The 27,125-nt window shown below is 38.0% G+C and overlaps 3 protein-coding genes across 3 annotated transcripts; 1 reads left to right on the forward strand and 2 right to left on the reverse strand.

Annotated features, from left to right (window-relative positions):
* The first annotated feature begins 539 nt into the window (after positions 1 to 539).
* Positions 540 to 15,684, forward strand: Rab3-GEF (Rab3 GDP-GTP exchange factor). Its single transcript, XM_064358690.1, is given in 18 exon segments — positions 540 to 680; positions 3,501 to 3,988; positions 6,440 to 6,778; positions 6,827 to 7,113; positions 7,167 to 7,348; positions 7,396 to 7,581; positions 7,660 to 7,692; positions 7,810 to 9,327; positions 9,370 to 9,570; positions 9,612 to 10,343; positions 10,391 to 10,609; positions 10,660 to 10,806; positions 10,872 to 11,363; positions 13,304 to 13,576; positions 13,628 to 13,795; positions 14,898 to 14,970; positions 15,422 to 15,468; positions 15,544 to 15,684. Coding segments are annotated over 17 exon segments (5,421 nt in total). The 5' UTR covers positions 540 to 680; positions 3,501 to 3,551; the 3' UTR covers positions 15,631 to 15,684.
* On the reverse strand, positions 15,678 to 16,230 carry LOC135267113 (uncharacterized). The gene is made up of 2 exons (XM_064358864.1): positions 16,222 to 16,230; positions 15,678 to 16,031 (listed from the first exon to the last, which is right to left on the reverse strand). The coding sequence occupies exons 1-2, from the start codon at positions 16,228 to 16,230 to the stop codon at positions 15,678 to 15,680; spliced, it is 363 nt and encodes a 120-aa protein (XP_064214934.1).
* An 8,363-nt stretch (positions 16,231 to 24,593) lies between these two features.
* LOC135267164 (uncharacterized protein) lies at positions 24,594 to 26,401 on the reverse strand. Its single transcript, XM_064359042.1, has one exon. The coding sequence runs from the start codon at positions 26,319 to 26,321 to the stop codon at positions 24,657 to 24,659; it is 1,665 nt and encodes a 554-aa protein (XP_064215112.1). The 5' UTR covers positions 26,322 to 26,401; the 3' UTR covers positions 24,594 to 24,656.
* Between the last annotated feature and the right edge of the window lie 724 nt (positions 26,402 to 27,125).

The following is a 27,125-nucleotide window of genomic DNA, read 5'->3' on the forward strand; positions in this document are numbered from 1 at the left end:
AAATTATTGTTCTCCGACTAATAGTTTTCGAGCAAATTGGAGACAAATGCAAAAATTGGTAAAATTTTTAAAAATTCATAACTAAAAAACTATTGGGAATTTGGCAATTTTCTCGATGCCAATCAATTCCCCGGATCATTTTGCATAAATATGGATCAAAATAGTTCCACTTTTTAGAATAGTTTAGCCGTAATAAATATAAAACAATAAAAATGGTGTTTTTTCTTTTTTCCACACTCAATTGAATAATGAAAAGTTACAAGAAATCTTCAAAACACGATAATGAAGGAGGAAAAACGTCTTGTAGTCTTATTATTTGAGCCGATTTAAGCAAATCTTTTGAGATCCTAGAGCAAAGGTCTCCTTCGGCCCACATCCCACCCTTCATCTCGTCAGTTTTGATTAAACCTTGTTCGTACATCTCGTAGGCGGTCAATGAAATCCTCCAGTAATCACCGTCATTCACACCTCAATAATCGCATAATGAAAATCCTCCTCTTTTCGTTTTTTTTTCACTAATCGACGCCGAATCAATCGGTCTTCTGGGCGTCGCGACGCACAATTCGGCGCATGCTCCACCGCCCGGATCATTTATTCAGTAAAATCCAGAAAGCGAGTGTCTTCGCACGCACACTTTGCCATGGCTTGCCAAAAGCTGCACACACCTTCATAAATTCGGGGTAAGTCTAAATGTCCACACCCGGAAACTTCCGGGCTAGTTTCCACTCCGGGTATTAGCCCAAATTCGGGATTATTGATCGGGAAAATGCCGGATTAAAGTACGTCGGTTGTATCATAAGGCCCGATCAATATGTTGACGCCTCTGGAAGGGGGAAAATTTGCGCAGTTTTGACACTTGTTGCAACAATAAAATTATTCTTGCTGGAAGAGGGAAATGGCCGGTCAAGGTTTGGCGATAATTGCCCACATACACCGATAACTGTACTATCAGTTTGTCGGTCGTGTTTGCGAACAGGTGTCGCAGGAATTATGTTTGTGTTGTTATGGATTAGAATTTTTTTGGTGCTTACTTAGTGCGAGCTTTTACGAGCCCTTTAAAAGCTTTATACGCGTACATGAAAACTTCATTAACGGCGACAATTTATTATGAAGTATTGTGGATGATGGGATTCTCCCTCCGGAGAGCTTTTCAGCTCAGACGAAGGTCAAACTGAGACGGAAAAGCTCGGTAATTAAATTTTCACGTTCAGATGTGACCTATTTCCGGAACATATTAAAGTGGGGGTTTTATGCCGTGTGAGCAGGAAGATGCTTTTTCACCAAAATGAGAAAATTTCGAGCGAAATAAATTCACTTTCTTACCGAATAATAAATGAAAACATCAATTTAAATATTTTTTTCCGTTTATTTTTGGGCATTTTGAAGCTTTTGGAAAAATACAATACAAAGCAAAGGCAAACAAAAAGTGCTAACATCTAATAAGTGCTTAAAATAGTATATTATTAAGTATCAAGTTTAATAAACGTTATTTTGGTCACGAGTTTTTATTAAGAGTCAAAAATTATTTTTTAAAAATCAAAAACTTACAGTTCGTGTTATGGAAGCATGTACTACCAAAAATGGTACTCTTTTGATAGTAGTAGAAAAAAAATCAGATAAGTTTAGTATTTTTTTTAATTTAAAAGATACAAAACAATAATTACAAAAAATAATTAAAAAAGTTAATTAATAAATATTTTTTATGCTTACCTATTAGGTGTTATTTTTTAAATAAAGATTGTACATTAATATGGCCAAAAAAACGCGAGTAGAATCAAAAAGAACATGGGGAATTATGGAGATAATACTTTTATTAAAGGTGGTGATATTACTAACTGATAAAAAAAGAATGAGGAATGCATATTTGCATTGGAAACATTTATAATAACATGAAAAATGATAATACGAGTGATAAAGGATCCAAAAATAGCTATTTTGTATAGATAGTTAAAACATCGTTCTATTTTTAGTTTATTATGGGCGATTTCAAGATACAATTTAAATTAGAAATATTGTTTGCTAATTGTTTTTGCAAAAAATTTGTTACTCTTAACCAATATTACATTAAATAAAAGTCATTATACTAAGAAATACTTACTTATTACCACAGTTATTACTTATTAATACAGACTGAACCAAAAGTAACGATCAAAAATTATATCTTATTAATTATTTTTCAAAAAAAAAAAATTATTGAACAGATCGATTTTACTTTTATTATCTTTATTTTTTTTCAAAAACATTCTAAATTTGTATTGAGATGTTATTGATACTTTGTGTTATTTATGTAAAATGATATTTTTATTGTGAATAAAGTAATTGGGTTTAAAAAATACAACAATAACAGCCGGAAGCTATGAAAAAAATTATAATCCAGTAATCATTATTTACTCCAAGATCACACAAACCTAAAAATAAGTTCCGTCGCTGTTCATCGTCTATTTTAATTATTCAAAAATGCAGATAAGTTTATTTTTTGGTAGATGATTTATAGTCTACGTTTCGGCACTTTTTGTGGCTTCTTCAGGACAAGAAATAAGGAATCATTTGTAAAGTGTGACGGGGAACCATTTTGTTAAATGTTAAAAAAAAAACTTGTTTGCGTTCCTGAGCAGTAAAAATAGTTCAAAAAGGCAAAAAAAATTAAATTATTAAATTTTTTAACAATATTCCAAAGTCATTAATACTGCGTGTAGAAACTCAGCCAAAGTTTAAATTTATACTGCTGAAAATGCTTTTATACCATAAATCCTGTTCTATTCTAAAAGAGCTGAGCATTTTTTGCATTATTTTTCGAATTAATTAACTAAGTAGTATATCATTTTTCTGCTAAATGTTCTACGTACTAATATTTTTTTACGAAACCAAGTATTGCTATTACAAATTTAATTTAAGAGTTAGCAGAAATAATAGAAGTATTTTGTTGTTAATTTCGTAAATTCTGTATCAGACAAAAGGTTTCAAAGGCAAAGACTTAAGTCTTACTTAGATTCGTCTGATTCAATTTTTTGTTTTTTTAAAGGTCAAGTGTATTTATATTCCAATGCAAAGCACAAAAGCACCTTTCAATTTACCATTTAAATCTAATTTGAAATTTCCATCCATTTCTAGACCTCTTTATTCACGAAACTCTTACGCAATGCCTTCGAACGTGTGTTGGAGCTTATGTATGAAAAAGTCTCACAGCTTGTCCACTAAAGCACAAATATTAAAAGTTCGAAACCTATTCTGTCATATGCCAAGTAGCTGAGATGTTGAGAAGCTTCTCTTTCCATAAATAAAAGTCGTAAGGTCTCGAGTGGATCGATCGCCTAAACTAGACCAAGGCTTTCAAGCTCCTCGGCGCAATTTCTTCACCTGCTATTAAACTTAAAGAAATCTCCGGAGTTAATTAACGTTTCGTGCGTCACAGCCTCCACGTGCACCCCCACTGTACGACGTCAGAACGTTGACTTCCATCATCGATTTTGAATAGTAATTCAAATGATTGTTTCGTACAGTTACCACGATGACTTTCTTCGCCCTTTCAAGTCCCCCGAGGTGACCTCGCCATGTCTGCGGACGCCGAACGGCAGTTTTTGTGCCCCCGACTTATAGACTATTTGGCTATAGTCGGGGCACGTCCTAGCAATAACGCCAGACAGAGCACCAGCCCCCCTATCCAAGCCCCAGAACTTCTTCGTCGCTACCCCATCCAGGACCATAAGGACTTTCCCATGCCTTTAGATATGGTTTATTTTTGCCAACCGGAAGGGTGCTCCTCGGTGGGCCCCAGACGGACGGCACTGCGGGAAGCCTCCTCGTTTGTTTTCACGCTCACTGATAAGGACTCGGGGAAGACCAGGTATGGGATTTGTGTCAACTTCTACCGGCCCGTGGAGAAGGTCTCGGGGGCGGTGGGGGTCGGGGGCCGAAGGGCCAGTACGAACCTGAGAAGGGACTCCTGGAGGAAGAGCATGGAGAAGAGCTCGGATTCGGCGTTTTCGAGGTAGGCAGGGTTTTAATTACAACAAAATAATTATATTTTTTGAACTCAAAAATCGATAACTTCGTCATTTTTTAATATTTTGAAATCGTATTTAAGCATCTGAAAGGATCAGATCCTTTTTCTGGTATATTTATAAATAAAAAATAATTAGTTAATCTAAAATTACTTCAGATAATTATTGTTTTTTGACTTTTACTGAATTTTGACGAAACTTTTTTGAAAATTGTAGATGATTGCCAGGCTACTAATTCGTTTGTTACTTTTTTGAAATTGAAGACTTCTTAATTAGACACTTTAGAAGTATTTTCTGATTCTGCTGGGCATATTTCATCTAGCTTTGAATTGCTTCCTGTTATTTTGGTTCTGAATAAATAATTCATCAGTTTATTTGTTTTTTATGTATGTTTGTTATTTATTTTTTGTGAAATAATTATAAATAATTATATAAATAAAAAAAAGTATTTTTGTTAAACATTTTTTAAATAATTTTTAATTAATTGCTTAACAACGCTGCGGTGGCTAGTGATTATAGGAGCAGCAATGTGGGGCCCAGCGACTCGGAAAAAGATTGCCCCAGTCGCCGAGTCCATATATTCGATCTTTTGATATTTGATTTTTTCAATTTTCGTCGCAATTTTTGTCAATTTTGAGTACCCGGAACATTTGTCGAGCAATAGCTCCGGAACTATCAGAGATAACCCCATGAAGTGTATTATCGTTGGAAAGCTCTATGAATTATCTATTTTTTTCAAAAAAGATTATTGTTTTCCGACTTATAGTTTTCGAGCAAATTGCTGATAAATGCAAAAATTGGTGAAATTTTAAAAAATTCATAACTAAAAAACTATTCGGAATTTGATAATTTTCTCGATGCTAATCGATTCCCCGGATCATTTTGCATAGGTATGGATCAAAATAATTCCATTTTTTAGAATAGTTTAGCCGTAAATGAGAAAATAAAAAAAATTAAAAAAAAGTTAACACCCCCCCTTAAAATCGGTCATTTTTTAAAGTGTCTTAAAATCAAATAAAACCGACTCTATCTTATAGATTTTGATGTGCTCTTTCCGATCTAAAAAAGCGTTTTCTCCTAGCTCTTTTAGTTTGGCCGTAATCGGCGTTTGAAAATTGAAAATTTTTTTGCGAGATATCGCCTTGAGCCCTATGCTATTTTGTAGAGCTTTTTATTCCGGTTGTCCTCGATTTTTCCGTTTTTCGATAACTCTAATAGTTTGGCCGTAATTGGCGGTTGAAAATTGAAAAAAAGCGAAAATTGAAACCTTTTTTTGCGTTTTTCTCGGAAAGTGTAAGACTTAGAGCAACGATCAAAAAATCATTTGATAGCGCTTAATTTTCTCTATTTTTTCGAATAAACCCGGAGCCGCTGCGGGCAACGGTTCCGGCTACAGAGGCGATCAAAGTTTTTCACTAAAAAAATTCATAAAAAAAAAACTAAAAGTCGTAGAGCACTGCAGTTTGTTCCATTGAATTCAGCGGCTCATTTTACATATTATATCAATTTTTAACAAGAATTAAAAATTTAAATTTTTTTGCTTAAAATTTCCTGAGGAAAACTAACACTTACTTACCTTCAAGAAGATGAAAATTTTTTTTTTAAACTCGTTCTAGAGTACTTTTATGGACTTTTGTATTCCTTTACATCCCTCTAGAGTTGTTAAAAGTCTACAAAAAGTCCATATATTCGATTTTTTAATATTTGATTTTTTCAATTTTCGTCGCAGTTTTTGTCGATTTTGGGTACCCGGAACATTTGTCGAGCAATAGCTCCGGAACTATCAGAGATAACCCCATGAAGTGTATTATCGTTGGAAAGCTCTTTGAATTATCTATTTTTTTCAAAAAAGATTATTGTTCTCCGACTTATAGTTTTCGAGCAAATTGCTGATAAATGCAAAAATTGGTGAAATTTTAAAAAATTCATAACTAAAAAACTATACGGAATTTGGTAATTTTCTCGATGCCAATCGATTCTCCGGATCATTTTGCATAGATATGGATCAAAATAGTTTCACTTTTTAGAATAGTTTAGCCGTAAGTGAGAAAATATTTATTTAGTATTTAGTATTTAAGCATCTGAAAGGCTCAGATCCTTTTTCTGGTATATTTATAAATAAAAAAATAATTAGTTAATCTAAGATTACTTCAGACAATTTTTTTTTTGACTTTTACTGAATTTTGACTTTTCTGAAATTGAAGACTTTTTAATTAGACACCTTAGAAGTATTTTCTGACTCTGCTGAGCATATTTCATCTAGCTTTGAATTTTTTCCTGTTATTGTGGTTCTGAATAAATAATTCATCAGTTTATTTGTTTTTTATGTATGTTTGTTATTTATTTTTTGTGAAATAATTATAAATAATAATATAAATAATAAAAAACATTTTCTAAATAATTTTTAATTAATTGCTTGACAACGCTGCGGTGGTTAGTGATTATAGGAGCAGCAATGTGGGGCCCAGCGACTCGGAAAAAGATTGCCCCAGTCGCCGCGACTCCGAAACAGCGACTAACACAATCCCGACCCCCAGACTTGGCGTAACCGCCCCCAGCAATGACTCCGAAAGCGGTGGAAGTCATTCGCCGTCACCTAGAGCCAGCCGCCGGCGCCAGAAAATCCGCAATCACTCCTTAACCTCCTTATGCCTTCTCTCACACCACCCGTTTTTCTCAATGTTTCGGGAATGTCTCTTCATTTTGAAAAAACTGATAGATGCGTGCAACGAATCGTCGAATCCTCGGAGAGTCGGCGGCTCCAAGCAGCTCCCGAGGTGAGCCTTTGTCCCCAATTTAAACCGGGACTAATTGAATTGATTCAGGGACAACGTCTGGAGTGTCCTGACTGGGCAAGCCAGTGAGGGCGCGTCCTCGATCGTGCTACATGACGTGAAGGAGATTGAGACCTGGATTTTGAGATTGCTCTCAGCTCCTGTCCCAATTACGAAGTAATTGTGAAATTATTTAGTGGCGGGTTTTAATCGAAATTTTAGGGTTTATGTCGAAGTTTTGTCGCCAAGTGTTTACGAACCGTTGATTTTTGCTTTACCAAGTCACACGAGATTTAGCCTTGCCGATTTCCCGTTACATTTGCCTTTGGAATTGTTAGGTAACTCAAATAAAACTCTGACTCAATTTTGGTACCTAATCTTTGATTTGAAGGAGTTGAAACGTGTCTAAAAGTTCTAACAATAATACTGCTGGAAAACAAGGTCGTTTTCCAATCGAGAGATTACAATGCTCTTTGTATGTCTGTGATGGCCTTTGTGACTATGATTTACCCCTTAGAGTACATGTTTCCGGTGATACCAATGCTACCAACTTGCATGAGCTGTGCCGAACAGGTGATACCAACAGGAGATATCAACTATTTGTCTAACTCTCCTTCCAGCTTTTACTCGCACCTACACCCTATGTTATCGGCCTTCCTGCCAGTTTTCTCATGTATAAAAAGAACTTTAAACTACCAGATGACGTATGGCTTGTTGATTTGGACTCTAATAAACTGACCTCATCTCAAGACATCCCTCCATTGCCGGAGCCCGAAGGCACGATCCTCAAAAACCACCTCAAACAGGTCAGTCTTGTTCTGATATTTTTCCATTGACACACTTTTATCTAACACACGATCTTTTTCTTGTCGTACTTACTTCAGGCAATGCAACTTATGGATCAAGTTGGCACTGGAGTAATTATTTTTCTATTCTAAGCACCAGTACGCTTGTAGAGCACGATTTAGAACCCTAGCAGTAACTGCATGCTAGATGTTCACAGTTTTGTTGCTACAAAAAACGATTTTTTGCAGGCTTTGGGTAGTTTATCGACTCCAAGTGCCTCAAACAGCCAACTTCAACCCTCCCGGAGGGAGAGCCTCCCGGCACCAACTCCCAATACTTTGAGGTACTTCCCCCAAAAAAATTATGTTGAATAAAAATTGGTTTTTAGTATTTCTCGCCAAAAATCACCCGAGGCAAGTCCAGCCCATTCACCTATTATCTCCCCCAAACTTTCAATCACCCCCCAAAGCCCAATGCCGCCTCAAAGATCATTATCTCCAACTCCTCCAAGTGGTTTTAATCCTTTTATTTACGGTAATGACGTTGATTCGGTTGACGTAGCAACGAGAGTTGCAATGGTTCGGTTTTTCAACTCGCATAATCTACTCGCGAATTTTTCCGAACATACTAGGACCTTAAGGTTGTACCCGCGACCGGTCGTGGCCTTTCAAATCAACAGTTTTCTCCGGTCAAGACCACGTACGACCCAGTTTTTAAATCGCTTCGCTCGAACCCAAGCCGTTGAGTTCTTGGCAGAATGGTCGCTAACCCCGACCAATGTTGCCTTCCAGAGAGTCCATACGGGCATCCTGGACCCAACCCAAATCGGCGACAAGCCCAAATGGTACTTGCATACGCTCGAACCCATCAAATTCACCGTATGGGACGATGGTAGTTCCCTAAACGGCGCCTTGCGCAGTCTCCAGAACCAGGAGAACCAACCAACTGACGAGAGTGGTTCCGACTCAGAAGGCGCAGAAAGCACCAGCTCGAGCTACTCCTCACTCAGCGATTTTGTCTCAGAGATGGTTTCGTCTGATCTATCACCTGGCTGTTCCTCGTACCAAGAACAGAGGAAAGCCTCGGCTCAGAACATGTCACTGTCATCAAACCTTGACGTTGATACAGTCTACAGACCACCCTCAGAGTTGCAATACCCTGATGGTGAACCACCACCAGATCGTACCGAATCGCCCCAATCCTCCACTAGTAGCGAATCCGATCTGAGTTCCCCGTCGTTTAACCGCGACTCGGAATTCGAGTTCGGTCGCCAGAAAACGGAACAAGTCCACGAGAAAGAAACCGAAAGTTTTGAGAACGAATCCGATTCGAATTCCACCACAACGCCCAAAACCATAATGAGCTCAAACACCATCAAGCCAGAATCACCCGGAAGTACCACAAGTGAGGAACGGCCCGGAACGCCACGGAAAACCCGCCGTTCCATCACTCCCGTCCCTCCTGTTACCCCCATTTTGCAGAAACAGCCAAGTATTGGGAACGTTCTGGCCCGCACTTCGAGTTTCGGGTCGTCAGGGAGCGGGAGCCCAGCACCGTCATCAGCCGGTAGTACCGGCGTGCAAAGGCAAGGCTCCCAAGGCTCGCTCTTTGAACAATTCGCTTCGCAAGCCAAGGAGTTGGTCAGGGAGACGACAAGGCAAAGCAGCCAGGACGGCCTTTTGGCCCAAATGGACAAATTCAAGTTACAGGCCAAGGAGAAATTATCGGAGGCGGAGGAAAGCCACATTTTTGCCCCCTTTGATAAGGTTAGTACCGTTGGTTAAATCTCACAATAACCAGGGTTTTAGTTGACCACTCATGCGAAAAAGGCGGCAGAGGAAGCGTCAAAAAGTGTGCAAGAAGCTGGAAAAAGTGCGTTTGAAGCTAGCAAAACTGCAACAGCCGTCAGTAAAAACACACTTGAAGACCTGACGTATGTCGGAAAATCGACTTTGGGTGACTTGACCAAAAGTGCGAAAGAAGTCGTGACGAAGAAAGGCCTACTAAGGGTAAGTACTGTGTTAGTCGATTGTTTTGACCCTTTTTCCAGGCTGATTCTTTCACGAAACCGGCGCCCGATTCACGCCGCGAGTCCACAAGTAGTTCCACCTCACTTGTGGCAACTTCTAGTGTTATTTCAGGAGCCAGTCGTGACTTTTTCTCAAACATTAGTTCCGATCTGAATGGGATTGCTGCTAGTACTACCAGCATGTTCTCGGATTTGTTTGGTGGGAAAAAGGAACAAATCCGAGCTGGGGACCAGAAGGTTAAGGACAGTAGTAAAAGTGGGATGTTTGGGCCGTTTCCTCGCGGTCCTAGAGGCCTGGCTGAGAAAAGCCCTTTGATCAAACACACACCGCGACGTCAGGACGACATTCAACGGAAGCAGTCGGTTGATCGTTCGGCCACCAATAGCGAAAACCAGGCGTTTCTGAAGGATGTGGTCACCCAGGTTCTGGAGGGTGAAGGCGTTGGGTGGTTGAAACTCAACCGCTTGAAGAAGTTGATGGAGGATGAGTCGTACCGTAACTTCGTCCTCAGCAAGTTGAATAAGACACTGGATAAGAAAATCGCGCCAGACGACCACATTGACGATGTTTGCGTCCCTAAACCCGTGTGGAAGGGCATGTTGAAGGTGCTCCAGGCCGTAGTGCATGGCCTTGAAGTGACTTATGGTAATTACGGGCTTGGGGGAATGGCTTCCGCCTTCCAGTTGCACGAAATCGCTCATACGCACTACTGGACCAAGGAACTCATCGATAGTTCGACCGACTTGACTCAGGTGAGTCTATTTTACGATTTGATTTTAGTTATAGTTGGATTTTCCAGAGTTCTAGTCCTCGTTCCCCCCAAAGTCCTCGTTCCTCCCTCCAACTCGACTGGGACGCGTCTCGGAAGTCCTCCCAGGCGGAAGCACCCGAAGTGCGCCTGATCCAAGGCGAGGAATCGGAGGCCGAGAGCCAGCAGTCAACCGCCGACATGTTCAAGGACATGCTCACCCAGAAGAAGAACATGCTCCTGAGCAAACTCACCTCGTTCGACTCAGATGTGAGTATTGGGCTTTGTTTTTGCATGTGCACTTCTGTTGTGTGTGGCAGGCTGAGGGGACTTTGCACGGGTCTGGAGGTACGGTCTCACCGTCGGGTGGGTCGATCACCACGGGTCCAGCTTGTGGGCTCAACCGAGGAGGGGCACAGGCGTCCTTCAGGTCCACGGTGTCCGATACCGAAGTCGAAACCTTGCAGGTGGGTCAGCTTCGGTGTGCGAAATGCGAGTCTCCAACCGAATCCAATCGCGATTTTTGTTGCAGTTTCCCAAACTCCCCAAACAGCGGACTGCGAGCGTTTGGTCGAGTAAGTCGTCGCTGAGTACCGGGTTTAGGTACCATGGTGGGCATATGGTTAATACGGCGACGTCGCCGTCGCCGGATGCCATCAGGACGTACCTTTTTGAAGGGTTGATTGGGAAAGATCGGTCGTCGCTATGGGACCAGATGCAGTTTTGGGAGGATGCGTTCCTGGATGCGGTTTCGCAGGAACGGGATATGATCGGGATGGATCAGGGACCAAGGGAGATGATGGAGAGGTATAAAGCGCTGAGTGATACGGAGAGGAAACGGCTGGAACATGAGGAGGATAAGTTGTTGGCCACCATGTTGTATAACTTGACCGCCATTTTGGTCATGCTGAATTGTAACAAGCAGGAGGTTAAAAGGAAGATTAGGAGGCTGCTGGGGAAGAGTCACATCGGATTGGTGTATAGTCAAGAAGTTAACTTGCTGTTAGACCAAATTAATAATTTGGTGAGTCTGGCTGATTGGGAGAAAATTGATTGCCTTTTCGAGAAATTTTCTAGTAATAAAAAACTTTAGAAGAGTTTTATATTTCTCATTCAAACTATTTTTTTTTTGGTTTTAAGAATAGAAGATACTATTTAATTTGTTATTTTTATTATTGTTTTTTTTGAATTGCATTATTTAATAAAATCTCACTTTTTTTTCTTTTTTTTTCGGGAAAAGATGGTGTATTGTGGAAGATCTTAGAGTTTTTGTTAAATAAACCAAAAAAATGGCAAGAGCGGGATTTACTGATAGATTAAAACAACATTTATTTGAGCGTAGGACACTTGGCTGTTTTGTGGGATCAGCTAGTTAAAGTAAAACGTTGCAGTTATAAAATTTCATATATTTTTTGAGTTTTGTTAAATAAATCAAAGATTGTCTGAGCAAAATTTACTGATTGAACAAAAACCATTTATTTGAACGTAGGACACTTGGCTGTGTTGCAAGGAAAGTTAATTTAAGGAAAACTTGAAGGAAAACGTTGTTGTTACAAAATTTCGTATATTTTTTTTGGTTTTGTTAAATAAATCAAAAATGGTCTAAGCGAGGATTACCGATAAAACGAAAAAACATTTATTTAAACCTGACACTTAGCTGTTTTGTGAAGTCAGCTAATTTAAGTCAAACGTTGCTATTATAAAATTTCGTATATTTTTTTGAGTTTTGTTAAATAAATCAAAGATTGTCTGAGCAAAATTTACTGATTGAACAAAAACCATTTATTTGAACGTAGGACACTTGGCTGTGTTGCAAGGTAAGTTAATTTAAGGAAAACTTGAAGGAAAACGTTGTTGTTACAAAATGTCGTATATTTTTTTTGGTTTTGTTAAATAAATCAAAAATGGTCTAAGCGAGGATTACCGATAAAACAAAAAAATATTAATTTAAACCTAGGACACAGCTCTTTTGTGGAGTCAACTAATTTAAGTCAAACGTTGCTATTATAAAATTTCGTAAATTTTTTTGAGTTTTGTTAAATAAATCAAAAATTGTCTGAGCAAAATTTACCGATTGAATGAACAAAAACCATTTATTTGAACGTAGGACACTTGGCTGCGTTGCAAGGTAAGTTAATTTAAGGAAAACTTGAAGGAAAACGTTGTTGTTACAAAATTTCGTATATTTTTTCTGGTTTTGTTAAATAAATCAAAAATGGTCTAAGCGAAGATTACCGATAAAACAAAAAAATATTAATTTAAACCTCGGACAAAAATTGTCCGAGCGAGGACTACCGATTAAACTAAAAAATATTTATTTGAGCGTAGGATTCCTAGCTGTTTTGCGAGATCAGTTAAAGTAAAATATCACAGTTATAAATTATAAAATTTTGTATATTTTCTCGGTTTTTGTAAAATAAATCCAAAATGATTTGACCAAAGCTCACCGATAGAACAAGAAAACATTTATTTAAACGTAGGACACGTGGCTGTGCTGCGAGATTACCTAATTTAAAGACTCGACAAACAACATTTTAGTTTTAAAATTTATTATGTTTTTTCAGATTTTGTCTAAGTGGTCTGAGCAAAGGCCTATTGACAATGAAAAAATAATTATTTGAACGTAGGATACTTGACTGTTTTGCAAGCTTAGCTAATTTAAGGAAAACATTGGTGTAACAAAATTTGGTTTAAATTTTCGTTTTTTTTTTTTAAATAAATCACAAATGGTCTGAGCGAGGCAAAAATAATATTTATTTGAACGTAGGACCCTTGATTGTCTTAAGAGGGCACCTAATTTAAGAAAAACGCTGCGGTTATAACACTTGGTATATTTATTTGGATACGAAACCACATATTTAGAAGTGTTAGCCAGTAAAATGAACAAAATGCGTAAATTTTGCTACACTGATTTAAGATTTTTATTTAATTTTAGTAGTGCTTGATATAAAAACTTCCTTTCAGCACGGCAACGACATTGATTTGAAACCTCTGGGATCTCGCCTCCTCCACCGCCAGAGCTTTACAGTGCATCAGGGGGTGGACGGCGGCGGCGAGTTACGTTTTATGGAAGTTCGGGACGACGGTCTCGTCTTACGTTCCGTCTCAGGGGTGATAGTGGAGCGTTGGTGGTTCGAGCGTTTGGTAAACATGACCTACAGTCCGAAAAACAAAGTGTTGTGTTTGTGGCGTCGCAACGGCCAGCAAACCCAACTCCACAAATATTACACCAAGAAGGTGGGTTGATTTAATTCAGTGGGGCTTTCTGGGTCAATGGTGTTTTTCCAGTGCAAGCAGCTTTACTACTGCATCAAGGAAGCGATGGAGCGGGGCGGGGTCGCGGGAAGCGCTCCCGAGCTGGGTGGGGAGTTTCCCATTCAGGATATGAGCACTGGGGAGGGGGGGTTGTTACAGGTTTGCATGGAGGGGGTAGGATTGCTCTTCGCTAACAGCAAGGTGATACAGGATTTTAAGATTAAGACGAGACGAGAGACTGATGTAAAAAGAGAAAGGGGTCAAAGTGAAGGTGGTTTCACTTTGGTCTCTGCGAGTTTTTTTCTTTTTGTTTTGTGTTGTTGGGTGCGCTGTGATATGTGCATTTGTCTGCAAGGACCACTCAAACTTTCCTACTTGCTCTGCCACTCGCTCGGTGCCATCTTTGTGTTCTTTTTTTTTGATTACATGATTTAGGGTAGGAAGGCGGGCGGAGGCTCTTGATTAAGGTAGTAAGTTTTTTCTTCTCTCTTTATTTGAGTTTTTTTGGAAATCTATAAGTGTGCATGCAGCTCGATGTGCAATAATTGAAATCTAGCTCGACGTTGAGATTTTATTTCTTTTGAATGTTTGGATGCTGTCAACTTTTTTCTCTTCTTCTTTCTTTACTTTTCGTTTTCTCTATATATCGATGTCGATGAGTGGTCATGTTTGGCAACGGGATTTTCTCGACGGTGCCCACTTTCGAGATAATCCCACGCTGAGGCTTAGGAACTTTTGAGATGGTCCTTGTCGGTTACGAACTCGTCACTAATGTTGTGTTCTGTTGGTTTCTATTTCCGTTGATCTGTCCACGTCGGTCGCTGGCTGCTTGGCAGGACTTTGAGGTATATAACAAATCTGGTCTAATTTGATCGTTAGATTAGTTCTTAGTCTTTGTTTAGTTAGCGCTTTTTCCTGTAGTTGATTTGCTGCATCCTTCACCTAGTTCCTTCCTAACACCACTCGAAAATTTATTTTTTTTGGTTTTTAAACGCAATCCAAAATTCTAAAGACACGAGTTCCGATTAGAATGCTGCTGGAGGATGTTGGCATTTGAACGTAGTGTAGAGGCTGCTTCTGGCGGGGACCGCATGGCAACTCACACCTGCACAACAGACACATCTACACACACACACAACCATACTAATCTACTGTTTAGGCCCATCATACATTGAGCAAACCATCTCTGAAGTTGCCTAGAGCTTCACGCATGACACGCGATGGCCGCATGACTTTCTATTTTGCTTTGCCTTTACTACTTTAGCTGTCTCGGTGTTCTCTACGTTACCAAACTGTGTTGCAGTTCTTCGTCAGAATTGACCACATCAGGAAGTGCTTCACGCAAAAGGGCGGCATCTTCGTCATCGAGGAATTCAGTAAGTAAAATTTTACGGTCCAGTATTTTTTCCACAGGCAAAATTCTCTTTGAATTGATTTTCAGCCGGAATGCGAAAGCAATCTCATTTCGATGCGCAAAATTTAATACCACGTGCTGTTTTTCAGCAAAAAATTTAGTTAGTATGTGTTTCTCGTTTTAGCAAATGCAATTACGTTCGGAATTTCAATAGAGCAATCGGGTTTATTGAAGTTATGTTTTATTGCAATTGCATCGATATTTGTTTCACTTGGATTAGATTGCCTTTTTTTGTCGCATTTGAAAAGTAGTTTCTCGTCTAGAATCGAGATAATATGCCAGGAAATAGGACCGTAAACTCGGCACATCATAATAACTGCAAAATCTCTCATAAAACTAATAAAATTTAAATTTAAAGCACGCCGCAGCTCAACTGCTAGTGTTCAAACAGTGAAAGTAAAATTTTTTTGCAGACCCCAAAACCCGGCAAGTAATCCAGCGCAAGTACAAGTCCCCAATGGTAAATATCTCCTTGTTAGCCCCCTTTTCCCAACCCCCTTTTTTGTTTTACACCCCGTTTTCGTTTATGTTATAGGCTAGCGAGATGTTGTTATTATTTCACCGGATAACTTCCATTTGCATGACACAGCGAATTCATGAGTTCGTTCCCTCATCTGCATGAGCCCCCATTTCAATTTTTCGGGCTATTTTCCAGGCCGACCAAATCTGCTACTCCGTTCTGTGCGTGTTTTCGTACGTGGCGGCGGGGGAGAAGCGCAAGGGGGCGAATCGGCTGCCTGTGGGGGGCGCCCGAGCCGAGCCGGAGAGTCTCCAGCCGCCGAGTCCCGAGCCGGGCTCGGTGACCCCGACCGGGGGGCCGCCGTCGTACCCGCCGCCGGCCCTGCCGCCGGGAGTGCCGCCTCCGGCGCCACCCCCGGGCTTGAAGGGTTTCGTGGTGCCGGCGCAGTTGCCAGCGCGGCCGCCGCCAGTGCCCAGCAGGACGCTGCCCCCGAGACAGCCATCGTCGCCCCAGCCGCCCCCGAGGCCCAAGTGACGGCATGGGAGGTACTCGCTCCCGTTTATCTACGGAGAGGATTGTATTCTGCCCTCGTGCCTCCCGTGGGGGTGACCATATCAGCATTCGGTGTTTTAGGATAGGTTTTTATGATATTGTATATTATGTAGACACACCAACAGTTTCCTATTGTATAGTGTATATTGGGTGAGGCAATAAGAGGTCCAGTCTCTTGACTTAATAAAATTCTGTGCCTACATTAGCCATCTTGTATTATTTTTCTATATAGGGGTCGTTAAGTCCTATCCAGATGTACCGACTTATTGATTTTTTGGCAAGCAATATTAGATTTGTTGTTGAACCCAAAAATGCTGATGCTTATGTAAAAGACATTTTACATGTTGAAATAAATTCTAAATGAGTTCGTTTTGCTTTTTTTTATGGACCTACTTTTGTGAGGTAATGGCTCGACGCTTGATGAACATTATTAAAAGGACTTTTTTACGAAATGAAACGAATATGTAAATTTTTATGCAAATGGAAGAAGGCTTTTCCGTATTAGTATGCAAAGCTTCACTAGCTTTTAGAAATGAACGTTTAGATGTTGCGATAACTGTCATTTCCTTCTTTGAGGTAACAAAAATGAACATTTGGTTACAAATGGTCTCGTTTAATCGCTACAAAGAAAACTTAAAGGATAACGGAAAATATAGTGACGACGTGACTAATTAAGTTTCAAGGGACGTTAAAGAGCTTAATGAAAAGCTGCAGGCCTTGACCCTAATTCAGAGTGAATTAGGGAGTACCAACGTATGTGCAGAAAAAACATGAAACAAACACCCTAAACCAACAAAAAGATATACCGGGTGCTCAAAAACCGGCGTACCAACTCAATGGTGTGTGGTAGAGAATTGCTTACATGTAAAGGTGAAAATAGTAAAAAAATTCTTTGTATTAAAATTATTGATAAATAACGAATTTTCAATAAATGAATTGTGACCAAGTTGTCTAACAATCGTGATCTCAATAGAATTTGATCAACAATAGAAATAAATTATTTTTGAAATGGTTTTCTAGGAAATAATTCCCAGTGTTGGCACATCTACAAATTGTGATTTTTTTGATGGATTTTATTTTTTGTTAATTTAAAAAACTGCTGAAGTCTGATCGTAAATTTAAAAATAATTATTCATCGTTTTGTTAGAGAATGATTACTTGGTGTGAAACATAAAAACATTAAAGAATAATAAAAACTGAAGAAGTTAACAAAATAAGTTTATAGCTACAGATTTTTTAAAATACGACTTTAGGAATTTTTTCAAGATTTTTCCGGTAATCTACACATACTTCTCAACAACGTACCACTGAGTTGGTGCGCCAGTTTTTGAGCAGCCTGTATATTCTCATTAACAAAGTCTTTCCAGATTGATTTCTAAGATTTTTCACTTTGGTGTAAATTTTTAACGTTTACCGATGGAACAAAAACATTTATTTGAGCGTAGGACACCTAGCTGTGTTTCAAGGTCTTCACGGAAAACATTAGTTTTTTCAGCAATTGCTTAGACGTTATAGAACTTGAAAGCTTTGATATAACTTTTTTTAATCATTTGTGTCCGTTTTGTATATTTTCTTTGAAAAATAGTTCGTTATAGAGCTGTTTTGCAAATTTTTGGACACTTGTAACGTACTTTTGAGCTTGTTAAGACTTAATAAATTATTTTTTTTTACTTTTATCGGTTTGGCGGTGATTGACGTTAGTCGTGGGATTGTTGAAAGAGTCTGTTTCAGCTAAGCCGTCTTTGCGAATTAGGTCCCTCCAAAGACTTTACTAATTCAGGACGTTATAGCTTTTGAAGTTTGAAAAAGCACGTCGCCAATTTCGTCGCATGAATATTTAAGCATCTGAAAGCCGGAAACTGATTTCCGGCGCACAAAATTGATAGTTAGAATTGCGCAAGTGATCGTCCACGTGTCCATTTTTAATAAAATCCTTGGGAAAAATGCATGCATAACTCAGCCGTTCCTATTAGAGTTTGCATGTAGCAGTCAGGGCGCGCGTAAGGGAATAATAAATTAATTTCGAAATTTCTAATTTATCACAGTGAGAGAAACGAGGCACCTTACAAGAAAATCTCCCCCGACTCGTATAAATAAGGTGTTTTTATTCAAACATCGGGGTTAAAAATTCCACGCCCTAATGTACTTTGGCGTTACTCAGAACGAAGTAGTCAAAACTTAAAATGTCATTACGGCAAATCCCTTCCTCATATCGGCTTAGCATGGTCGGCACGAACGCGCGCGTGGCCTTTTCCTATCCCCTTCGATCCTCCCTAAACCCCTTCTTCGACGTACTCGGAATTTCAGCAACCGCAGCGAAATATTTGCGTCATGGGCGCACATAACAAATTTAATCTCTTGTCCGCACTTATTCCGGACGATTTTAATAATTCCGTTAAAGGGACGCGACAAGCCGCTACAAAGCGGACCAAACCACCGAAACTAGCAAAAAGCAAACTTTTTTACATTGCGGCGAGGTTTCCACTTTCGACTTTTAACGGTAAATATTCATATTTTTTAAGCACCAAAACTGAATTCTGCCAATATTTTTTTTAGTTTTTAGCTCTAAATTTTTCAATATGCTGTTTTTTGGTGAATTGGTGCTTATTTCCGTAAATTCCGCGCATAATGGAAGCAATTAAGACACCGCTGTTGGTGCAACTTCGAAACTTCATTACGTCTCCTCTCCAACAAGATTCGTGTTGTTAATCGACGTCATCTCACGTACATCTCTTCGTCGTTGTGATAAATGCCGCAAGGGCAGATGGATGGATCCGCGTTCAGCGCTGCAAGTCGTCCAGAAACCGTAGTTATTAATCTCTCGCCAAAACATATCCTCGCGGCAATAACAATTTCTGCAAACTTTCCTAATATAGATTAGTTTCTGCACTGGTTTCGCCTTGATCAACTCGATCCCAAGAATGTTTCGCCGCCGCAAATAACGATTCGCAAGCCTTTTAACGTAATAAAATACTTGCTCTCTCGTAGTCAAATTACTTTAAGAAATTTTCTTTGTGAAACGCAAATGGAATTCAATTTCGACGAGACAAAGAACGCCGTTTTTCTCACAACCGGACGAAAAACCAAACTAATTGCGTTATACAGATTTGGTAATTTGTGTAAGCATGTAAGTAAAAGTTAGTGAGGTCAAGCGGCGAGCGAGTAAATTCCCATTGTTTGCCCTAAAGGAGATTTAACCCCCTATCTCGTTATCCAGGCCCCATTAGCTTTTTTCCTTAATTAAATAATTATTTACAAACGAGTCCGATCTTTGGTTTATTTGCGATACGAGTACAATGCCGGGTTAATCCCACTCTGGGGAGGGCTTTAAACGATCATTTCCTCTGCTTTTTTACACTAGTCCCGTATGATGGCTCAACTGGGACCGGATTGAGCGCGCTATTTCGAAAAAATCCCGCAAATATTTGGGGAAAAAGAAGGGCGAAGCGGGATAAATATGGAGGCCGCACTGCCTGCCCAAACATTTGCTTAAGGTAATGCCGTAAAGTAGCAGGATCACTTTTGGTTGTGTTTACATCATAAATTCTTGCTTAAGTCTTAATTTTGTATTCATACGTGGATGCGAGGTTGCACCAACTTTCTCGTAAATCACAACGTTGACAACGAGACTAATAGGAGGGCAATTGCGGGAATTGTGGACGTAATTTAATTATTTTTAATTAAGTTGCGGCTGGGATTAAATAATGAATAGAAGACGAATGCCAAACCTAAACTCGATTCTGACGTCAGATGAAAGGATTAACCAAGTTAAAAATGGTGGAGGCGCCGGGCGAAAGTTTCCCATTTTTGCTCTGCTTGCTTTTAATTGGGTTAGGATGGACGTGATAAAGCAAATGTTTGGAGATAATAAACAAGTTTTAGTTTAATATGTCTAGCCCAATCAATGAACGCTCAAAAAGAGCTTGTTCACACATACATTTAAATACAAGAAACTATATTTTTAGATTTGAATTTAAATAAATGCTAATAAATTATGTTTGCTAAAAATGGTGGATGCGCCGGGGAACACACAAACATTATAAAAAGTATTAGATAAAGCTTAAATTTATTAATTATTTCGTCAAAACCTCGAGCCGCTAAACCTAAGCGTTTAAAGTTTTACATAAAAAAACTCATGAATCAAAAACTAAAAGTCCTAGAGCAAAACGATTTGTTCCAGTGAATTCTGTATTATAGCAACTTTTCACGATATCTAAACTTTTAAAATTTTTTGCTAAAAATTAAAATAGACAATATCTATAATGGAAAATTTTATTAAACAAAAAAATTCATAACTCAAAAACTAAAAGCCGTAGAGCAATGCGGTTTGTTTCATTGAATTCAGCGGCTTATTTTCCGTATTAAACCAACTTTCAACGAGATGTAAACTTTTAAAGTTTTTTGCTAAAAATTAAGATAGGCAATATCTATAATGGAAAATTTTATTCAACAAAAAAATTCATAACTCAAAAACTAAAAGCCGTAGAGAAAAACGGTTTGTTGCAGTGAATTGAGCAGCTCATTTTCTGTCTTAAACCAACTTTTCACAAGATTTAAAATTTTGAATTTTTTTGCTCAAAATTTCCTGAGTAATAATACACTTATCTTCAAGAAGGTGAAAAAAAAATTTTTTTTAATTCGTTCTAGCATACTTTTATGGACTTTTATATGCTTTTACATCCCTCTGGAGTTGTTAAAAGTCCACAAAAAGTCCATATATTCGATTTTTTAATGTTTAATTTTTTCAATTTTCGTCGCAGTTTTTGTCGATTTTGGGTACCCGGAACATTTGTCGAGCAATAGCTCCGGAACTATCAAAGATAACCCCATGAAGTGTATTATCGTTGGAAAGCTCTTTAGATTATCTATCGTTTTCAAAAAAAATTATTGTTTTCTGACTTATAGTTTTCGAGCAAATTGCTGATAAATGCAAAAATTGGTGAAATTTTAAAAAATTTATAACTAAAAAACTCTTCAGAATTTGGTAATTTTCTCGATGCCAATCGATTCCTTGGATCATTTTGCATAGATATAAATCAAAATAGTTCCACTTTTTAGAATAATTTAGGCGTAAATGAGAAAATAAAAAAAAATTAAAAAAAGTTAACCCCTTCAAAATCGGTCAATTTTAAAAATGTTTCAAAATCAAATGAAACCTACTCTATCTTATAGATTTTGATGTGCTCTTTCCGATGGAAAAAAGCGTTTTCTCCCTGCTCTTTTAGTTTGGCCGTAATCGGCGTTTAAAAATTGAAAATTTTTTTGGGAGATATCCTCTTGAGCCCTAGGTCGTTTTGTAGAGCTTTTTATTCCGGTTGTCTTCGATTTTTCCGTTTTTCGATAACTCTAATAGTTTGGCCGTAATTGGCGGTTGAAAATTGAAAAAAAGCGAAAATGGAAACCTTTTTTTGCGTTTTTCTCGGAAACTGTAAGACTTAAAGCAACGAACAAAAAACCATCTGATAGCGCTTAATTTTCTCTATTTTTTTGATTAAACCCGGAGCCGCTCCGGGCAACCGTTCCGGCTACAGAGGCGATCAAAGCTTTTCACTAAAAAAATTCATAAAAAAAAAACTAAAAGTCGTAGAGCATTGCGGTTTGTTCGATTGAATTCTACGGCTCATTTTATATATTATATCAATTTTTCACAAAAATTAAAAATTTAAAATTTCTTGCCTAAAATTAGGTAGCCATTTGTCATAGTGGAAAATTTTATCCAACAAAAAAAATTTATAATTCAAAAACTAAAAGTGGTAGAGCAATGCAGTTTGTTCCAATTTTGCGGCTCATTTTCTGTGTTATACCAACTTTTAAAGAGATTTAAAATTTTGAATTTTTTTGCTAAAATTTCCTGAGTGATAAATACACTTGCCTTCAAAAAGGTGAAATTTTTTTTTTAACTCGTTCTATTATATGGATTTTTATATGTCTTTACATCGTTCTAAAGTTGTTAAAAGTCCAAAAAGAGTCCATAAGATCATTGTTCTCCGACTAAGAGTTGTTGAAAAAATTGCAAATAAAGCAAAAATACATAAATGAATAGAAATATATTGGTAGAAAAAAATGTTTGTCGGTTTAAAATTCACTTTGCTCGAATGCTTATTTTATTAAATTAGGTTAAATTCTTATCGCTTCGGCACTTTGAACCGATAAGTGTCCCAATTACCCCTCAAAGATCCGGCCTCGGGCTTCCCGTCCCGCAGTCACGCTCCTGTTCCTGCATCCTCTTCGATAAGACCTCGTGTAGGTGCGTGCCCTGCTCCAGATTATCCACGGACATATGAGGGTCGAGTTTGTTATCCCGAGCGGCACGCTTATTCCCCCAGGAACGAAGATTGCCAAAGTTGGGAAGCCTCCGCACTGTCCAATATATACGACCCGAAACATCAAACTTTTCCGCACCGACGAAATATATGTCCAGCCAGAACACGCCTCTCCTTAAAGCCTGACAGGATTCTGGATTTATCGACGACCATAACCATCGCCAACACCTGTTCCGACAATTGTCATCAAAAGTGCACAATTATTTGACACCAGGTTTCGATTGACTGGAAATTTAATCCTCGGGAGAACGCGAAGCCGTTGCTGCATGTTTGCAATATATATTCCAGGCTTGACCTTTATCAGAATGGAGACGGTTTGAGTGACAAAATGTTAGAAGCGAGGCACAAATAATTCAACGGACGATCGATACAATAACAATAAAGTTTGAGGTGGGTGGTGAAGAAACATCGACACAATCCTTCTGTGATTCGCAGCAAGCGAATGGAAAAGGCTTACATTCGGGTATTTAGCGCGAAATTTATGGAAACGAGACGCTGGGTGAATATTTCTGTCTAGACACCAAGTTTTTTTAATAATAACATTATCTGAGATTACGCTTGACTTTCTTTATTGTGTGCTGCTTGTACAGTATGTCTCGGTGAGTAGGTGTGAATTAATTGTGGTGTATTTCTGCAGTTTTCTTAGATGTTACAGAACATACCAATTAAACTTATTATTATTGATACGGTATTTGATTATTAAAAAATATTTTTCTTAGAAGGCTACATGTTTCAGACAATAATTATTTGGCCACCTCCTTTATTGTTTCTAAAAATAGACACAAAAGTATCTAAAAAAAACTGTTGGAGACATCGTAGTAATCAATGAATATGAAGGAAACAATAAATAAAACAATTAATAGAAAAGAAAAACAAAAACACACTATAATCGATTGATGTGTATCTAATGACAGATTAATTTTTCTAATCAATTAATTCCAACAAACTAAAGTTGTTAAAAGTCTAAAAAGTCCATATGTTCGATTTTTGATATTTGATTTTTTCAATTTTTGTCGAGATTTTGGTCGATTTTCGGTACTCGGGACATTTATCGAGCCATAACTCCGAAACTATTAAAGATAACCCTACGAAGTGTATTATTGTTAGAAAGCTCTTTCAATTATCTATCTTTTTCAAAAAAGATCATTGTTCTCCGACTAAGAGTTTTCGAGAAAATTGCAAATAAAAGCAAAAATTGTTCAAATTTTAAAAAATTCATAACTAAAAAACTATTGGGAATTTGGCAATTTTCTCGATGCCAATCGATTCCCCGGATCATTTTGCATAGGTAAGTATAAGAATATTTCTACTTTTTCGAATAGTTTAGCCGTAATTAAGAAAATAAATAAATAAAAAAGTTAACTATTTATGGTGGACAATTTTATTGAACAAAAAAATTCATAACTCAAAAACTAAAAGTCGTAGAGCAAAACGGTTTGTTCCAGCGAATTCAGCGGCTCATTTTCTGCATTGCACCAACTTTTCACGAGATTTAAAATTTTGAATTATTTTGCTTAAAATTTCCTGAGAAACTTACTTTTAAAAATGTAAAAAAAATATTTTTTTAAAACTCGTTCTATCATAGTTTTTTGGACTTTTATATGTTTTGACATCCCTCTAGAGTTGTTAAAAGTCCAAAAAAAGTCCATATGTTTAATTTATTGATGTTTGATTTTTTCAATTTTTGACGCGATTTTGGTCGATTTTCGGTACTCGGGACATTTATCGAGCAATAACTCCGAAACTATTAGAGATAGCCCCATGAAGTGTATTATTGTTAGAAAGCTCTTTTAATTATCTATCTTTTTCAAAAAAGATCATTGTTTTCCGACTAATAGTTTTCGAGAAAATTGCAGATAAATGTAAAAATTGGTAAAATTTTAAAAAATTCATAACTAAAAAACTATCGAAAATTTGGCAATTTTCTCGATGCCAATCGATTCCCCGGATCATTTTGCATAGGGAAGGATAAAAATATTTCCACTTTTTCGAATAGTTTAGACGTAATTAAGGAAATAATAAAAAATAAAAAAAGTTATCACTTGTCTCAAAATCAAATAAAACCGATCCTATCTTATAGATTTTCATGTGCTCTCTACGATGAAAATAAGCGTTTTTTCTTAGCTCTTTTAGTTTGGCCGTAATCGGCGTTTAAAAATTAATTTTTTTGCAAGATGTCATTTTGTAGAGTTTTTTATTCCGATTCTCCTCAATTTTCTTAATTCTCGCTAACTCTAATAAAAAAGTAAATTTTCACGGTATCATTTATTTAAAACACAAATTAAAAAAACTAACACAACGCACAATTAGAGCCTATTTGAACCAAGACGGGTGTGTATGTGTACACCTGAAAATCCTCTTCATTTCAGTTATTGCAATACTCAGAGCTAGTTCCTTCAGCATCTTTCGCCTTTCCCAAACTTTCAACTCTTTTTTTGCATTATCAACATCTGCCTTCTTTCGAATATACTCCAAAACATCGGGCGCCAAATAATTTTCAGATCGTTCTTTGCACTGGTCGTACTTTTTCCTGACTTGATCCAGCTCTTTATAAAGCTTCTCTAACTGCTCATCCGACCGCATAATATCATCTTCAAACGTTTTAATACTTTGAAGCAGCGCTTCCTTCTTGGCCATTTTCTCCTGTAGGAATTTTTTCAACTGAGTCAACTTTAAATTACCACTGGCTGTCATTTTCTTCATTTCGATAAGAAGACAGTTTTTGCTCTCAATATGCTCAGTCAAATGCCGATTCTCGACTCGGAGTTGATCAAAATCAACCTCCTGCACGTGTTCCCCTATTAGTTTCTTATTAGCGAGAAGAGTCGCAGCTTTGTGGTATTGCACCTTAAGGGAACTGTGTCTCAGTCTGATTTTGTCCCCAGTTAGGCGTGATTTCTTCAACCATTCCTCGAAAAACCGGACGAATTTTTCAAGCGTGACGCCGTTGTTTCTCAATTCTGCGAAATGTTCCCGCGATTCTTGGATTTCCTCGTTCCTGATTTCCATCTCTTCGAGGTTTGAGAGCAGCGTACGTTTTGCTTTTTTCGACTGATTTCTAGCCGTTTCGAGGTGTTTTTCAAACTCTTCCATACATTTCATGATCATGTCCAGTTTTTGGGCGAGGATTATTTTCGGTGCTTCTTTATCAGAGTAAAGATCGGACTCAAAGTGTGAGAACGAAGCCAGTGATGCTCGTGGCCGTCCTGTGATCGAAGCTACGGAAGTTCGTGGTTTTGCGCCCAAGGAGGCAATAGATCCTCTTGGGCCTGAAGCTCCGAAACCTAAGTTTGTAGTGGAGACGACGCTACCTCTCGATGCTCTTTTCTTAACAGCTGCTTGTACTCTATCGGCATTAATACGCCGTTTTTCCTGCAGTTCTGCCATTTCTTTGATGGCTTCGGAGTCATTTTCTTGCAAAAAATTGTAGAAAATCTCGTTTTCAACCTTCAAGTGTTGCACTTTTCGTTGAAGGTCTTTCATTGCTCTTACAATACCAGCAGGGTCAAGGTCATCAAGTGGATGTTTGTTATTAGTTACAAGTTGGTCAGACTTTTGGTACCGTCTACCAAACATTTGGGAGGTTCTTGCAGTTTCGGAAAAATATGACTCTGAAGTTCGTATATCTTCAGACGACAAATCGGTGTCATTTTTCAAACGTTGTGACTTTTTACTTTCTATGCTCACAATAGACGAACGGGCGGAATGTTGGTGACGTTCAGAAATTCTGTCAAAAGAACTTAGTTCAGGTTTTAAGACGATATCTTGAGACGGAAGCTCGGGTTCTTTTTTCTCTGGTAGTGCGGTATTTAAGTGAGATATGTTTTGGGGAAGTTTTTTCTCTTGTGTTATTGAATGAAGTAAGGAAGCTGCAGTCAAGTCCCCTGAAATTTTTTTCTTGGGGCTTTTGGTTGCCTCTTGTATTGGGGGCAAAACACTGGTCTGACTTTTTCCAGTAGGTTTATCATCTTGGTTCATTTTACAAAAATAACACAAACACACACACAAATCAATTAAATGACATTTGTTTGAAATGTTTAGTTTCTATGTGATTTTGTGCACAGTTGAGTGATCTAATTAGGTTTAATGTCTGGGAAAAACTTGGTCCAGACACATAATCATCAGCATTAAGCTCTGATAAGGAAAGTGCGCCGGCCAAGGATGCAGCTCTGCAATTACACATCAAGGTAATCCTTCCATAATTGCTCTCTTTGGCCGGGAGCCCGTTTGGCAGCTCTCCTTAAGAATTGCATAATTAACAGGAAGGAGGGAATATTATGTTTACGTACTTGGGTAAAGACCGGTAATGTGCCACGTTTATGAATTGATGAAGCTATCGTTTAGTGGTCAGGAAACGAGGAACGTCCGGCCGGCTTCGAAAATGTTATGTAATATCATCATATTAGCTAATAATGCGCAATTTCGACATGACCTGTGCCACTTCCAAGCAATTATGGCACAAGAGGAGGAAATTAATGGCTAATGACACAATCGACCTGCACATGCAGCAAAACAATCGGACAGAAATAAGTATAACTCATTTTGAATTTTTTTGCTTAAAATTTTACTTACCTTCATAAAAATGAGAAAAACATATTTTTTATACTTTTATAATCATCAACAATCTACTAGAGTTTCTAAAAGTCCAAAAGAAGTCTATATGTTTGATTTTTTGTTGTTTGATTTTTCCAAATTTTGTCGCGATTTTGGTCGATTTCTGATACCCGTAAAATTTATCGAGCAATAACTCCGAAACTACTAGAGATAGCCCCATAAAGTGTA

The sequence above is a fragment of the Tribolium castaneum genome, chromosome 9 (assembly GCF_031307605.1).
Source record: "Tribolium castaneum strain GA2 chromosome 9, icTriCast1.1, whole genome shotgun sequence".
Lineage (NCBI taxonomy): Eukaryota > Metazoa > Arthropoda > Insecta > Coleoptera > Tenebrionidae > Tribolium > Tribolium castaneum.

Coding starts and splice junctions, on each gene's coding strand:
- LOC135267164 (XM_064359042.1), bottom strand. CDS start 26,321: ATGAACCAAGATGATAAACCTACTGGAAAAAGTCAGACCAGTGTTTTG.